Source organism: Oncorhynchus mykiss, chromosome 18 (assembly GCF_013265735.2).
Source record: "Oncorhynchus mykiss isolate Arlee chromosome 18, USDA_OmykA_1.1, whole genome shotgun sequence".
Lineage (NCBI taxonomy): Eukaryota > Metazoa > Chordata > Actinopteri > Salmoniformes > Salmonidae > Oncorhynchus > Oncorhynchus mykiss.
The window spans coordinates 46,058,324-46,074,738 of NC_048582.1; the positions used below are offsets into that span (position 1 = coordinate 46,058,324).

At 45.0% G+C, this 16,415-nt stretch overlaps 1 protein-coding gene across 2 annotated transcripts; it reads right to left on the minus strand.

Annotated features, from left to right (window-relative positions):
* Window positions 1-2,720: 2,720 nt before the first annotated feature.
* LOC110496378 (protein mono-ADP-ribosyltransferase PARP10) lies at window positions 2,721-16,154 on the minus strand. Of its 2 annotated transcripts, XM_021572245.2 has the most exons (12): window positions 15,562-16,154; window positions 14,538-14,713; window positions 14,103-14,345; window positions 12,360-12,590; window positions 9,598-10,655; window positions 9,100-9,315; window positions 5,696-5,822; window positions 4,820-5,483; window positions 3,951-4,360; window positions 3,623-3,756; window positions 3,351-3,525; window positions 2,721-3,128 (listed from the first exon to the last, which is right to left on the minus strand). In XM_021572245.2, exons 2-12 carry the CDS (start codon window positions 14,710-14,712, stop codon window positions 2,830-2,832), a joined length of 3,732 nt encoding a protein of 1,243 aa, XP_021427920.2. In that variant the 5' UTR covers window position 14,713; window positions 15,562-16,154; the 3' UTR covers window positions 2,721-2,829. The 2 variants fall into 2 exon arrangements, with proteins under 2 accessions (XP_021427920.2, XP_036808836.1); XM_036952941.1 differs by lacking the exons at window positions 14,103-14,345; window positions 14,538-14,713; window positions 15,562-16,154 and adding an exon at window positions 12,744-12,886.
* Window positions 16,155-16,415: the final 261 nt, after the last annotated feature.

Sequence of the window (16,415 nt, forward strand, 5' to 3'; positions counted from 1 at the left end):
GTCTGTTCATTTGCCCGTCTTCATCTATTATTGGCCAGTCTGAGATATTGCTTTTTCTTTGCAACTCTGCCTAGAAGGCCAGCATCCCGGAGTCGCCTCTTCACTGTTGACGTTGAGACTGGTGTTTTGCAGGTACTATTCTGAAGCTGCTATTTGAGGACTTGAGAGGGGTCTTTTTCAAACTAGACACTAATGTACTTGTCGTCTTGCTCAGTAGTGCACCGGGGCATTCCACTCTTTCTATTCTGGTTAGAGCCAGTTTGAGCTATACTGTGAAGGGAGTAGTACACAGCTTTGTACGAGATCTTCCCTAGTCTTGGCAAATTCTCTCATGGAATAGCCTGACGAGTTTCAGAAGAAAATGATTTGTTTCTGGCCATTTTGAGCCTGTAATCGAACCTACAAATGCTGATGCTCCAGATACTCAACAAGTATAAAGGCAGACAGTTTTTTGCTTCTTTAATGAGGACAACAGTTTTAAGCTGTGCTAACATAATTGCAAAAGGGTTTTCTAATGATCAATTAGCCTTTTAAAATGATAAACTTGTATTAGCTAATACAACGTGCCATTGGAACACAGGAGTGATGGTTGCTGATAATGGGCCTCTGTACTCCTACGTAGATATTCCATTAAAAATCAGTAGTTTCCATCTACAATAGTCATTTACAACATGAACAATGTCTACACTGTATTTCTGATCAATTTGTCATTTTAATGGACTTTTGTTGTTGCTTTACTTTAAAAACAAGGACAATTCTAAGTGACCCCAAACTTTTGAATGGTAGTGTATGTCAGAGCAAAAACCAAGCCATGAGGTTGAAGGAATTGTCCGTAGAGCTCCGAGACTGGATAGTGTTGAGGCACAGATCTGGGGAAGCGTACCATAACATTTCTACAGCATTTAAGGTCCCCAAGAAATTTGGAAGCACCAAGACTCTTCCTAGAGCTGGCCGTCCAGCCAAACTGAGCAATCGGGGGACAAGGCCTTGGTCAGGGAGGTAACCGAGAACCCAATGGTCACGGACAAAGCTCCAGAGTTCCTCCATGGTGATGGGAGAACCTTCCAGAAGGACAACCATTTCTGCAGCACTCAACCAATCAGGCCTTTATGGTAGAGTGGCCAGACGGAAGCCACTCCTCAGTAAAAAAAGCACGACAGCCCGCTTGTAGTTTGCCAAAAGGCAGATAAAAGACACTCATACCTTGAGAAAGAAGATTCTCTGGTCTGATGAAACCAATATTGAATTCTTTGGCCTGAATGCCAAGCATCACTTCTGGAGGAAATCTGGCACCATCTCTATGGTGAAGCATGGTGGTGGCAGCATCATGCTGTGGGGATGTTTCTCAGTGGAAGGGACTGGTAGACTAGTCAGGATCGAGGGAAAGATGAACATAGCAAAGTAGAGAGATTCTTGACAAAAACCTGCTCCAGAGCACTCAGGACCTCAGACTGTGGCGAAGGTTCATCTTCCAACAGGACAACGACCCTAAGCACACAGCCAAGACAACGCAGGAGCGGCTTCAGGACAAGTCTCAATGTCCTTGAGTGGCCCTGCCAGAGCCCAATCGAGAGACCTGAAAACAGCTGTGCAGTGACACTCCCCATCCAACCGGACAGAGCTTGAGAAGATCTGCAGAGAAGAATGGGAGAAACCTCCCAAATACAGGGGTGCCAAGCTTGTAGCGTCATACCCAAGAAGACTCAAGGCTGTAATCGCTGCCAAAGATGCTTCAACAAAGGACTGAGTAAAGTGTCTGAATACTTTAGAAAAATGTAAATCACATTCACGTATTTTTTAAATACATTTGTATAAAAAAAAAAAGTCTAAACCTGTTTTGCTTTGTCAATAAATGGGTATTGTGTGTAGACTGAGTGGGGTTGTTTTTATTTGATCCATTTTAGAATAAGGCTGTAACTTAACAAAATGTGGAAAAAGGGGTCTGAATACTTTCCAAATGCACTGGAGATTGGCTCGACTTAGTCTCTGGCCTAACAACATCCGTGTCAATATATCCGCCAAATACCTGCTTCTTGGGCATTATCACAAACACAATACACAGTATATTCTCAGAAGCCCTTTTCAAATAGAATTCCCATTAATCAGTCAAGCGCATCCGGACTGGTTGTATAACTGCCTGGTATGGCAACAGCTCAGCTGTTGGACCGCAAGGCAGACCGCAACGCAAGGCAGTACATAGGGTAGTGCATATGGCCCAGTACATCACTGGGGCCAAGCTTCCTGCCATCCAGGACCTCTATACCAGACAGTGTCAGAGGAAGGCCCTAACACCCTAGTTATAGACTGTTCGCTCTGCTACCGCAGAGCAAGCGGTACCGGAGCGCCAATCTAGGTCCAAGAGGCTTCTAAACAGCTTCTACCCCCAAGCCATAAGACTCTTGAACATCAAATCAATTGGCTACCCAGACTATTTGCATTGCCCCCCCCCCCCCCTCCCTCTTTTACGCTGCTGCTACTCTCTTTTTATTATCTATGCATAGTCACTTGAATAGCTCTACCTATATGTACATATTACCCTGACTAACCGGTGCCCCCGCACATGGACTCTGTAACCTGTACCCCCTGTATATTGCCTCGCTATTGTTATTTTACTGCTGCTCTTTAATTACTTTTATTTCTTATTCTTTTTGTGTGTTTGTTTTTTTTAAGACTGCATTGTTGGTTAAGTGCTTGTAAGCATTTCACTGTTGTATTCAGCACACGTGACAAATACTATTTTATTTGAATCCTCTTTTCTCAACACGGAGAAAACCAACAAATAAAACACTGACCAAACAGTTCTTTGGATATCAATCAACTCCCACTCCCTCAGCGGTGAATCTTCTGACATGTGATGAGATACTCAGGGTAAGCCTGTGTGTCGTTGAAGATCACAAACAGAGAGGGGTTGTCCGTCTTATCTGCCACGCTGTCGTATCGGAGGGGTATGTCAGAGCTCTCCTTCAGAGGAGCCGTCTTCATGGAGTGACTGCCCTGAGTGAAGTCCCCAGTCAGCACCTTGGTCACAAACACAAACTTGTGTCCGTCTGCGTTGGGGGGAGAATATTGATCCTGGACGGACAGGGCCGAGTTCACAGCAAAGTAGACCCCCTGACCGTACACAGTGGCTGCAGAGAAAAACCACAACGAGAGGCCAAATTATTACAGAAAGAGATACAATAGGCCAAATTAGTAAAGTAGAACACTTGACAGTACACAGTGGCTGCAGAGAACAGCATATACAAAAGAGGCCACATTACTACAACAGTCTACATCTTCTACAATGAAAATAATGATGAAATGAAAACGCTGATGAACTAGAGCCTTTTTTTTATATTAGAAGGCCTCACCATTCTTTCCACAGAAGCTTCTATTGAAGCCATGAACACAGATCTCTTTCACGCTGGTCTCGCTTGTGCCGTGGTACAGAGTCCGCTCCACTTCTGGGTCAGTGGTACTCTGATTTATACTAGCCTTCTTCAGTCTGTACTGGTTGTACAGGAGCCTATTCATCAGCTTCTCAACCTGGGAAATAAGATTAACAGAGCAATGGACTCCGACATCACTGATACAATACGAAGTTAATGGTTAGTTGCTGTAGACGTCGATAGATACCACATACCTTAATGATTCGGATTTCGTTGTGGAACTCCTGTATGGAGTCGTAGAAGTCTTTCACAACATCCCGGAACTCATCAGAATCCTTGTTCATTCTGGACGTTTCAGGCAGGTTGGACAGTAGACTGTAGTCCTCATCTGAAAAACAGAAACATATCGCAACAACATAAGTGCAATATAGCTTGAAGGAAAACGGTGCAACATTAAATAGCTTTGTTAATATTAAAATAACAGGGATATTGCATCAGTAATGAAATAGCATCTCACAAATGTAATTCTTATCCCCCCCCCATAACAATAAGCTCACGTACAGTATTTGCTAAGTTCTTTACCTTGCATCTCCGAGATCACGTCATCGGAGCTCAGCATCTTCCTGGAGATGGTGAGGGACTTCCCAGAGGCCAAGTTGTATTCCTGCATCTTCTCAAAGTTGATGATGTGCGGCAGGTTGTTGAGCAGGATGTCGATCTTTTCCTGCCTCATCTTCCAGGCGTTCTCCATGAACACTGTCGCCTCCGGAGCGTACGGGGTCTCCGTCCCTGACGACGCCGGGTCGTGCCACACCCATTGCACTGTCCGCAGGATGTCAGCGTCTGACGTCGTCGTGGAGATCCTCCTTAGCAGCAGCTTCATGTCCGGCATCGCACCGGTAACAAAGTCCTTGAACCCGGAGATGATTGCCGTAGTTCCCTGGATGGTGACCTCCACGGCGTGTTTCCTCTTGATGAGGTCCAGACACCACCTGATTGGTTGATTTAATTGACAATGAAACAATTCAAAAAGTGGTGGGCACCAATATTGAAAATTCCATATGATATTGTTTAATATCGATATGAGCAAGGCATATCGTAAGAGGTGTATTCTTCCTGTTAACCTACACTATTCTGTAAAAAGCATACATGACTGCTTCTGCATGCACAAAACCCTCTCACAGAGTTACCATAACTGCTGATGGGCTTCCCATCGTATTCAAATTGGTTAGGTACGTTTTATGCTACAATAATATTCACACCTGGCCCAATGGGCAATCTGCAAGCAGTTGTCTGAACTTGACAAAAAAGTTAACATTCACACTGTTGCAAAGTATTTTATATAAACCAATATGATATTGAACTCAAAATCTGGAAAAAATGTGACTGAATTCAATATAGATTTTCCACAAATAAAATACATAGAACTGTACACACACACACACACGTACCTGTGATACGGAGACAGGCTCCTCAAGCTGCGGTGCACTAGCTTCTCCTTATGCTGTTTATTACTGACCCTCTTGTTCAGGGCAATGTCCACTCTGACCAGGTCACAACTGTAGCCTGCGAACACAAAGATTGTTGCCGAGTTGGCTGACTGAATGGCCTCCTGCAGAGATACCTGGACAGCCTGATCGAGGTGGGAGCCAGCAGTAGGGAGGGAAGCGGTAGGCATGGCACCGCCATCATCCCGAGTCATCTTCGTTATCTTCCTGGACAGCTCTAGAACCTTCTGCAGCTCCTCCTCCTCATCAGCCAGGGACCTCTTGGTGGTCTCCATAGAGTACTGGATGGCCAGGGACATCTGCGCCTCCTCCTCCAGGGTAGTGGAGAGTTGCATGGCCCGGGACATCTCTCCATCCTGAGTCACCACAGGAGCAGTAGCACCCACATCGTCACTATCCCCTCCCTCCACCAGGGGCAGTGGAGCCTCTTCCTCCACCTCAACGTTAGCGCTGTCCCTGTCTGGGCCCTGGTCAGAGCTCGGGGCCATGGGTTTCTCGGCCGGAAACAGATCCTCCTCCATGTCAGTGGTTCCGGTCAAACCGGAGAGGCCAGAGTCCACCGTCTCATCTATGGCTGAGAACAGCCTCTTTGCCTCCTCTATACGACCTGGGATCAGTACGTAGGTTTTCAGTGAGGAATTGCAAAACAACAATCCCAATAGAATAACTACCTTCTCTGAACATTATTCTGGCCACCGTGCTTCCATATGCTCTTTAGAGTCCAGGATGGGTTACCGTGCATCACTGTGACAAATGTTATAAAAAATAATTTACAAATACATTTGATTGATATGAGAAGAGTAAAATGAAAGTATGCACCTCTGTCTAAAGCTGAGAGGCTGTTGGAAGTCTGGATAGTGCGAGTCAGAACTGATGTTGAGGCCTGTAAGGAACTTCTCTGGAAGCTCTGATGGGACATCATATTCCATGCAGCCTCAAAGATGTCCTGTAGAGAGATGACAAAACTAGAATACACAACATACATACCAGAATACAGTGCAGTCGGAAAGTATTCAGACCACTTGACTTTTTCCACATTGTAACGTAACAGACATTTTTTCCCCCTCTCATCAAATCGACACAATACCTCATAATGACAAAGCAAAAACAGGTTTAAAAAACGTAAATACTTTGAAGGAACTTTGGCAGCATTTACAGCCTTCTTGAGCATGACGCTGCAAGCTTGGTACACCTGTGTTTGGGGAGTTTATCCCATTTTTCTCTGCAGATCCTCTCAAGCTCTGTCAAGTTGGATGAGGAGCGTCCCTGCACAGCTATTTGATCGAGTTAAAGTCCGGGCTTTGACTGAGCCACTCTAGGATATTCAGAGACTTGTCCCGAAGCAACTCCTGCATTGTCTTGGCTGTGTGCTTAGGGTCGTTGTCCTGTTGGAAGGTGAACCGTCACCCCAGTCTGAGGTCCTGAGTGCTCTGGAGCAGGTTTTCGTCAAGTGTACTTCACTCCATTAATCTTTCCCTCGATCCTGACTAGTCTCCCAGTGCTAGGTTTCCTCTAGATGTGACACTTGGCATTCAGGCCAAATAGTTCAATCTTGGTTTAATCAGAACAGATAATCTTGTTTTTCATGGTCTGGGAGTCTTTAGGTGCCTTTTGGCAAATTCCAAGCTGGCTGTCATCTGCTTTTTACTGAGTGGCGGCTTCAGTCTGGCCACTCTGCCATAAAGGCCTGATTGGTGAGGTGCTGCATAGATGGGAGAACCTTCCAAAAGGACAACCATCTCCACAGAAGAACTCTGTCAGAGTGACCATTGGGTTCTTAGTCACCTCCCTGACCAAAGCCGGGTGGCCAGCTCTAGGAAGAGTCTTGGTGGTTCCAAACTTCCATTTAAGAATGATGGCCATTGTGTTCTTGGGGGGCCTCCAATGTTGGTACCCTTCCCCAGGTCTGTACCTCAACACAATCCTGTCTCAGAGCTCTACGGTCAATTCCTTCGACCTCATGGCTTGGTGTTTGCTCTAACATGCACTGTCAACTGTGGAACAGAGGGCCTCCCGGGTGGCGCAGTAGCTGTGCCACCAGAGACTCTGGGTTCGCGCCCAGGCTCTGTCGTAACCGTCCGCGACCGGGAGGTCCGTAGGTGACGCACAATTGGGCACAGTGCGCGCTAACCAAGGTTGCCTGGTGCACGGTGTTTCCTCTGACACATTGGTGGGGCTGGCTTCCGGGTTGGATGGCGCTGTGTTAAGAAGCAGTGCGGCTTGGTTGGGTTGTGTATCGGAGGACGCATGACTTTCAACCTTCGTCTCTCCCGAGCCCGTACGGGAGTTGTAGCGATGAGACAAGATAGTAGCTACTAAACAATTGGATACCACGAAATTGGGGAGAAAAAGGGGTACAATTTATACCAAAAAAACAACAACTGCGGAACCATATATTGACAGGTGTGTGCGCCTTTCCAGCTGGACTCCAATCAAGTTGTAGAAACATCAAGGACGATCAATGGAAACAGGATTCACCTGAGCTCAATTTCAAGTCTCAAAGCAAAGGGTTTGAATACTTATGTAAATAAGTTTATTTGGGGGGAAAAAAATAATATAAAAACATGTTTTCGCTTTGTCATTATGTGTAGATTGATGAGGAAAAATATATTTGATCCATTTCAGAATAAGGTTGTAACGTAACAAACTGTGGAAAACGTCAAGGGGTCTGAATACTTTCCGAATGCACTAATACATATGTCTCTGAAATACACCATAGGCTTAAAGAGATTCTCCAGTACTTCTACCTTTTAGCCGGTAGTTCTCAAAGTAGCACTCATGACCCAAAATGTATCCTCAAAAATGGTTTAGTATGTCATATATCCACCACGTTATTGCTCTCTGTGCATCTTGCTATTTGTCACTCAAAATGGCAATGGACTGAAGCTCATTGGCTAGGACTCGAATTGCTAGGGGGGCTGGCCCGCGTGGGGGAAAATGACTCAGCAGTTTCTGGAAAAACAGGCCCTTTCAAAGTAGGGATTTCGTGGCTAACTGAGGTAAGACACTAATTCTGTTCATACAATGAACAAAAATATAAAAGCAACATGTAAAGTGTTGGTCTCATGTTTCATGAGGTGAAATAAAAGATCCCAGAAATGTTCCGTACGCACAAACAGCTTATTTCTCAAATGGGTTTACTTCCCTCTTAGTAACCTGACTGCAGCTCGGCGTCATAACCGACTTCAGTGTGCAAATGCTCACCTTCGATGGCCACTGGCGCGCTGGAGAAGTGTGCTCTTCGTTGATTAATACCCAGTTCAACTGTACCGGGCAGATGGCAGACAGCATGCATGGTGTCGTGTGGGCGAATGGTTTGCTGATGTCAATGTTGTGAACAGAGTGCCCTATGGTGGTGGGGTTATGGTATGGGCAGGCACAAGCTACAGACAACGAACACAATTGCATTTTAGCGATGGCAATTTCAATGCACAGAGATACCGTGTCGAGATCCTGAGATCCATTGTCGTACCATTCATCCGCCGCCATAACCTCATGTTTCAGCATGATAATGCACGGCACCCATGTTGTAAGGATTTGTACACAATTCATGGAAGCTGAAAATGTCCCAGTTCTTCCATGGCCTGCATACTCACCAGACATGTACCCCATTGAGCATGTTTGGGATGCTCTGGAGCGACGTGTACGACAGTGTGTTCCAGTTCCCACCAATATCCAGCAACTTCGCACATCCAATGAAGAGAAGTGGGACAACATTCCACAGGCCACGATCAACAGCCTGATCAACTCTATGCGAAGGAGATGTGTCGCACTGCATGACCAACAGATGCATATCTGTTTTCCCAGTCATGTGAAATCCATACACAAGGGCCTGATGAAGTTATTTTAATTACGGAGTTACAATTCATATAAAATCAGTCAAAAATCATAGAAATTGTTGCATGTTGTGTTCATATTTTTGTCCAGTGTAGATTATGCATGTATCAACTACACATCTAGCTCAAAGCGGGAGGTTTAAATAAATACTTAGTCGTTACTTAAGTTCCAGAGAATGTCTAACCATACTTATCCCAATAAAAAAATACAGCAAACCTTTAAAGAATCTATCAAATGTAGAGGAACAAATCCATGGCACAGAAAACAAATCCCTTTCTCTGTGCAGATTGTAATTTGGCTACCACATTTGCTAGTTAATTAGTAATTTGCTAGTTAATTAGTAATGATACAGTCTATATTAATGTCTTTATCATTGAGCCAACTACCTCGTTGTCCAGGGGTTCCCAGTGCACCTTCTCCATGTTTATGTAGACCTGGAACTTAGTCTGCATCTCCCTGAGGATGCTGGTCCCCTCCCCCTCCTGGATGAGGAACCGCGCCACGCCCGTCTGTTTCACCGTGATGGTTCTGGTCTCGGTGGACAACACCACGCCCCTCAGAACCTCATCGGCCATTTGACATGCCGCAGCATTGCCTTGGATCTACCAATCACAGTCACATGGATGATTAAAAGGAGGTGGAAGGTTTATAAGGCCATTTACCAAGACATCCGATACCCTTTTCACGATAGCATGCACATTTTAGCCGTACTATACTGGCTGAGATTTTCTTTTCACATTGTCCTCTCCAGCATGTGTAACCAGTATAGATCAGCTTGACTCGGGAGTGTGAAAAGGGTATGAGAGAATTACAGCATATACTGTGTTGAATTTATATAATGCAATGCAAGCTTTTATGATTTTTCTAAAAAGTAAAACACCTACTCTGAGTCCACAGACGCCATGTGCGTCTAGAGGGAAGATAGACACCTGGTTCATATCAGCCAGTAGCTGATGATGGTGGGTCTGGATGTACTTCAACATTCCTGACTCCATAGAGATGATAGCCTCCGTTTCAATGGGTGTACTGAGGAACTCCACTATCTTAGCCTGCTTCTCCTCCTCCAACCCTCTCAGAGTCAGGACATCTATCTGTCCTCTTTCGGACACCTTAGCTGAGCAAAGAGTCAGAGACTGGAGGAAGCCAGTCCACTCCTGGGCGTACAGCATACACTCGTACGCTCTGTCCACAGGGATACTGAAGTCAGACAGCAGAGTCTTCAACATGCTACATGCCTGGCTCACCAAGCTGGGAGACAGAGACGTTACCATGACGACACAGTCCGACACAGTGTACATGGACGGCAGCCCGTTTTCTTTCAACGTTTGTAGCAGCCTGTCCATCACTTCCTGTTTGGCCAGGAAGTGGGCCTTTTCTGGGTCAAAGGTGAGATGAGCCTGGGCCACGCCCCCAAGGAACTCCAACACAGCGTTCTTCAACTGCTCCAGCGTTGGCCGGTCAGGCCCGGCCATATGGACCCCGTCCTCCCTGATCTGGACGCTACAGCCTTGGTGGGCCAGCTGAAGGCTCTGGGGCAGGGGACTGGCCTGGAGCAGGGTGAGTTTCACCGGGTCTGGGACGGAAATGTGGCTAGACATGGGCTCTGGGGTCGAAATTAGGTCACCCATGCCTCCCTGGGCTGCTGCTGCCTGTGACACAGGGGGGGACAGAGGGGGGACCAGAGGCTCAGAGGTAGCCTTGTGTGAGGACTGAGAACGGTCACTGGTACTGTCTGCAGGGAGAGAATCAGTCTGTGATTGACCACCACTGTCTGTCTGCTGTGTGTTCGTTGTGCTACCATGTGATGTTCCATTCACAGAGGTCAGGGGAGAGGTCAGGGGTGAGGAGGAGCTGTCCTCTGATTGGAGGAAGGAGAAGTAAGGCCTGACCATCATATCTGTCTCCTCCAGTTTATGTGATTGTTTAAGGACACGTTCCACTGCTGTTAGATGCAAAAACAAGGAAGGGAATAAAATGCATTCAACAGCTGCATAGAATTTGCATGCTTTATAACCCGGCTTTATAGCTTGTATGTTGCATTGACATACACTACCAGTCAAAAGTTTTAGAACACCTACTCATTCAAAGGATTTTCTTTATTTTTACTACTTTCTACATTGTAGAATAAGTGAAGACATCAGAACTATGAAACAACACATATGGAATCATGTAGTAACCCAAAGTGTTAAATCAAAATATATTTCATATTTGATATTCTTCAAATAGCCACCCTTCGCTTTGATGACAGCTTTCCACTCTTGGCATTCCTCAACCAGCTTCACCTGGAATGCTTTTCCAACAGTCTTGAAGTAGTTCCCACATATGCTGAGCACTTGTTGGCTGCTTTTCCTTCACTCTGCGGTCCGTCTCATCCCAAACCATCTCAATTTGGTTGAGGTCAGGGGAATGTGGAGGCCAGATCAATTGATGCAGCACTCCATCACTCCCCGTTTGGTAAAATAGCCCTTACCCAGCCTGGAGGTGTGTAGGGTCATCTTCCGATTGAAAAACAAATTATAGTCCCACCAAGCGCAAACCAGATGGGATGGAGTATCGCTGCAGAATGCAGTGGGAACTACACATGCGGAGATCATCAGGTTCACCTACTCTGCGTCTCACAAAGACACGGCGGTTGGAACCAAAAATCTCCAATTTGGACTCCAGACCAAAGGACAAATGTCCACCTGTCTAATGTCTATTGCTAGTGTTTCTTGGCCCAAGCAAGTCTTCTTATTGGTGTCCTTTAGTAGTGGTTTCTTTGCAACAATTCGACAATGAAGGCCTGATTCACACAGTCTCTAAACAGTTGATGTTGAGATGTGTCTGTTACTTGAACTCTGCGAAGCATTTATTTGGGCTGCAATATCTGAGGCTGCTAACTCCAATGAATTTATCCTCTGCAGCAAAGATAACTCTGGGTCTTCCTTTCCTGTGTCGGTCCTCATGAGAGCTAGTTTCATCATGGCACTTGATGGATTTGCTTTAAAACTTTTAAAGTTCTTAACATTTTCCGGATTGACTGACCTTCATGTCTTAAAGTAATGATGGATTGTTGTTTCTCTTTGTTTATTTGAGCTGTTCTTGCCATAATATGGACTTTGTCTTTTACCAAATAAGGCCATCTTCTGTATACCCCCCCGATCCTTGTCACTACACAACTGATTGGCTCAAACGCATTAAGGAAAGGAATTCCACAACTTTTAACAAGGCACACCTGTTAATTGAAATGCATTCCAGGTGACTACCTCATGAAGCTGGTTGAGAGAATGCCAAGAGTGTGCAAAGCTGTCATCAAGGCATAGGGTGGTTATTTGAAGAATCTCAGATATATTTTTATTTGTTGTACACGTTTTTAGTCACTAAATGATTCCATATGTGTTATTCCATAGTTGTGATGTCTTCACTATTATTCTACAATGTAGAAAATAGTAAAAATAAAGAAAAACCCTTGAAAGAGTGGGTGTTCTAAAACTTTTGACCGGTAGTTACAAAATCTAACATAATTACTTAAAAAAGGGATACAACAGCTAAAATGTAACCGCTTGTACACAAACAGATGAAGCCCTTATGGATGACATCCTTAATAACTTACATCCAAACAAACATTCGGTAGAGATACAGTGCATAAAAACATTTCTAAACCTACAGTCAAAGTCCAGGAAGGAGACCCTGGCAACCCCCTCTGACATCATGGTGACCTCCTTAACTTCAAGGCGCCCGCCCCGTTGGCTCTCCAGGTACAGAGTAAGCATGTCTGCTGTGATGCTGGGGTGCACGTTCTCCATTAGGATGGAGTCAGTTTGATCGATCTGTTCCAGAGCGATCTGCGCTCCATCCAGAGTCTTCTTAGAGATCTTTGAGCAAAGCTTCTGGAAGTCTGTGCATGCAAAATAAGGAAGAATTCACAAATTAACTATATTGTATGCAAAAGCATAGCCAATTGCAATATATTTGTAATTATATTGTTTCCCAAAACATGAGCCGTACTCAATTACTTAAAATCTACGGTTTGATTGTGATGATACTTAACTTTTATCCAAAAGGGGGGGGGGGCTCAACTCCCCTGAATGAGGTGTGCTTGTGACTGTGGTCAAGCAACTACTCTCTCCTTGAACAACAGGGGGCGTGGCTTTGTGTGTTCAGCAGCATTAAGCAGCAGCAGAAGGGAGAGATGACAGAACTATAGAAAACATACATTATAAGCGCCGGAGTTGTGTATCACATTTAACAAATCACACCTTGAAATTCCATTATGGAAGGTAAAGTAAAAACTCTAGCCGGTCTTTGCATCAATACATATATATATATACATGTATATTGTAAAATATGGTATACCGCTGAGCCCTAGTTGCGTTGATATTTTTGTTTAGTATACTTCCATTAAAATCTTTGAACTGGTATCCGGGGGACCTTCAGATGAGTCTTGTAAGGACTGTGGTCATCCGATAGCAACACAACCGACATGTAGCCCAAAATGTACGGACACTATAGACAGAAGTTGGCAGATCAGCAGTACAGACAAGTCCCTCTTGTGTCCGAGAGGGGTCATAATAGTTTGTAGGTCAAACCGTTTGGACGCTAGAGAGAATTTTGTGAGAAGACCAATTTTCTGGATGTCTCATGCTATTTTTGGGTCTCGCCTATGGCGGCAGAACGGCAAGGACCGAACCAGCCCTGCACATGGCTACATGCAACTTTCGCTTTGATCTCAAAACAAGCGCGTCTACGCATACTGTAAACACAGTCCAGTTCAAAGTGAATGGCACAGATCCATATATGGCAATGTTTTATTTGCATATAGGCCTACTGCAGTTTTGATTGGTTATGTCGCACCGGTCTGTGTAGAGTTCAGGCTGAGTCGTGCGTGTCAATACAATCCTACTCAGATGCGTTCTGCCTACAAAATCTCTTGCATAGTTAGTTTTGTTTTGATATGTTGCATTGAAAGTGGATAATTCAATCGTGTTAATTCGATCACAATTGACACAGTAAAGAGAAACGTTTATAGCGTTAACTAAGGGGGAAAACTCTAGAAAGTTTAGTGCTTCTCTGCACGGGCTGATATTTCTTCTGCATGGCAGTTCCGGTGAGCTGCGCGCCTGCCGCAGCTTAGATGGAACATTGGTCTCATGGTCTAACAAACACCGCTCTAGCTCTGTCACCTTTAACCGCAGATGTCTCATGGTCTAACAAACACCGCTCTAGCTCTGTCACCTTTAACCGCAGATGTGGAAGTGCAACTTCGGTGGATGCGGTGGATTGAGGCTCACCCAATGCAACAAAAAAAAAACATCTCTCTAGCTTAAACTGGCAGATTTTTATGGAGATACATTTATGCTAATTAGATTATTGACTCTAGGGGGTTCAACTTAATAGGAAAACCCCAAACCTTTATTGAAGGCCTGATGGAAGTGTACTAGGACCAGGTCCCTGCCAGGTGAGGGGTACAGAGTGTAGTCGTGCATGTCCATCCCCATCATGTTCTCTACATACAGCTCCACCAGCTCCTGACAGCTGGATGGGTTAACCCCCCGCAGCAGCAGCCTCCGTGGATCCTTACACGCAGGCTTCCTCACGGTCAGCTCAGCATTGCTCAGGACATGTGCTCTTTTAGACAGGACCCTTGATGCAACTGTCAATCAAACACAGACATAATCAGCATGCCATGGATGAATAGTTTTTTGGTACAATATTATCATGAATTTGTGGACCACAGGATGACTAGACGTTGCTAAGATATCAGACCTCTGTGTATCTTCTGTGAAACTTATTGGCCTTAAACATATCCGATCCCAATAATTACACCGACTGAATGCATTCTTACCCTCTGCCTCTTCAAACAGCAGTAAGGCGCGGCTCCCTTCCAGCTTCACAGACACCAGATTACCTCCCCCAGAACGACGCTTGTTCTCAAAGTACAAATACAACAGCTCCTCCTCCACCTCCTCTGGTACTCCCAGCACCTCCACTGTCCGGTTCTCTTGGCTTGCAGCAGACATCCTGACATACAGGCACAGGAATAATCAATGGAATTGATTGACTTGCAAAGTACAAGGTGTAAGTACACACACACACACATTCAAATTAACGGATTCGGCTATTTCAGCCACACCCGTTGCTGACAGGTGTATAAAATCAAGCACACAGTCATGCAATCTCCATAGACAACCATTGGCAGTAGAATGACCTTACTGAAGAGCTCAGTGACTTTCAACGTGGCACCATCATAGGATGCCACCATTCCAACATGTCAGTTCGTCAAATTTCTGCCTTGCTAGAGCTGCCCCGGTCAACTGGTAAGTGTTGTTATTGTCAAGTCCCCGCAGCAATGTTCCAACATCTAGTGGAAAGCCTTTCCATAAGACTGGAGGCTGTTATAACAGCAAGGGGGGGGGGGGGGGGGGGCTCAACTCCCCTGAATGAGGGAGTTCAACAAGCAGGTGTCCACATACTTTTGGTTATGTAGTGTATGTACTGTATCATAGCCAGCACAGACAGGGCTAGTATGAACACACCTACAGCCAGGTGTGTATTGATTGTGTAATGTGCATTGATCACAAAATGTATCCTACTTGGCTACAAAAGTCAGGAGTTAAGTTGACTTAAATAAAAATAAAACAAATACATCGCTGAATATAATAGAATGTGGTGGATTTTCTGAACATTAGTAACGTCACTCATTTTCGATGAAATATAAACTGAAACTATCCACGGCGCACAACATCGCAAGTAGCACAAAGAGCAAATGGCACAATTACATAAAGGAATAATAACTCTCGCAGGGTATAAATATGAATTTGCCCTTAGCTTTGAAACACCTTTATTCGCAGTTTAAAGGAAAAACTTACCTGGAATACAAGCATTCTCAGACCACGACGCACAGAAATGGCTTCATTGGCGATTTCTTCTTCTTCTTTGGGATTGGGTTGGCGGGTCGCATACAATTTAAGGTGCATACACTGCCACCTACTGTACTGGATCGCGAAGCCAGACACAGCCTACATACATTAAATTCTCTTCATTTTTCCCGTTCCTCGAAGAAGGTGAAAGAGACTTGACACCACTTCCCTCCCACAAACAGGCTCTCCAACACTTTCACACAATATCTCCCGATCTACATCATACAGTTCACAAAATATCAACACATGCTACACCATTTCCTCCACTAAACACTCCACCGACCTGTTTCATGTCTCCCTACCATCCACAACGTGGCATTCAAACCTGTGTTCCCAACCCGTAGTCTACTCCACCCAACTTCCTCTTCTACATCCCATACACCCCACCTATTCCTTTAATGACCAGAGCACACAATAAAATTGCCTCCCCTTACTACTAATATCCCACTCCATTTGCCAAAGATTAAGTCATTTTGCCCTGATCAAGGACTTCACTTCCCTGCGGCCCAGCGGGACCTGAACATCTAACAACTTCTTCTTCTTCGATGATATCATGGTGGTCCGCAAACAATGGTTTAAGTGCATGCCGCCACCTACTGCTCTGGAATGTACGATCAATCACGACCTGCCCAATTCTGTACTAGCATAAAGAAAAGTATTAATTTATCTAAACCAAATAAATCCTTAACTTACCCCCATCTGTTTTACCGCCTCCACAATAACCTTCAACCTGGCATTTCTGCTTTCCTCAACCCGAGTCGTATTGATAACCTTACCAATAAACATCATGACTGATCCCGTAT

Bases quoted from the DNA above. Each gene is read 5' to 3' on its own strand.
- LOC110496378 (XM_021572245.2), bottom strand. From the start codon at position 14,712: ATGTCTGCTGCAAGCCAAGAGAACCGGACAGTGGAGGTGCTGGGAGTA. The intron at 10,656-12,359 runs GTAGGTTTAGAA...TGCATCTAACAG, and splicing joins CTCCTTCCTGGACTTTGACT to CAGTGGAACGTGTCCTTAAA. The intron at 9,316-9,597 runs GTAGGTGTTTTA...TGTGATTGGTAG, and splicing joins ATGGCGTCTGTGGACTCAGA to ATCCAAGGCAATGCTGCGGC.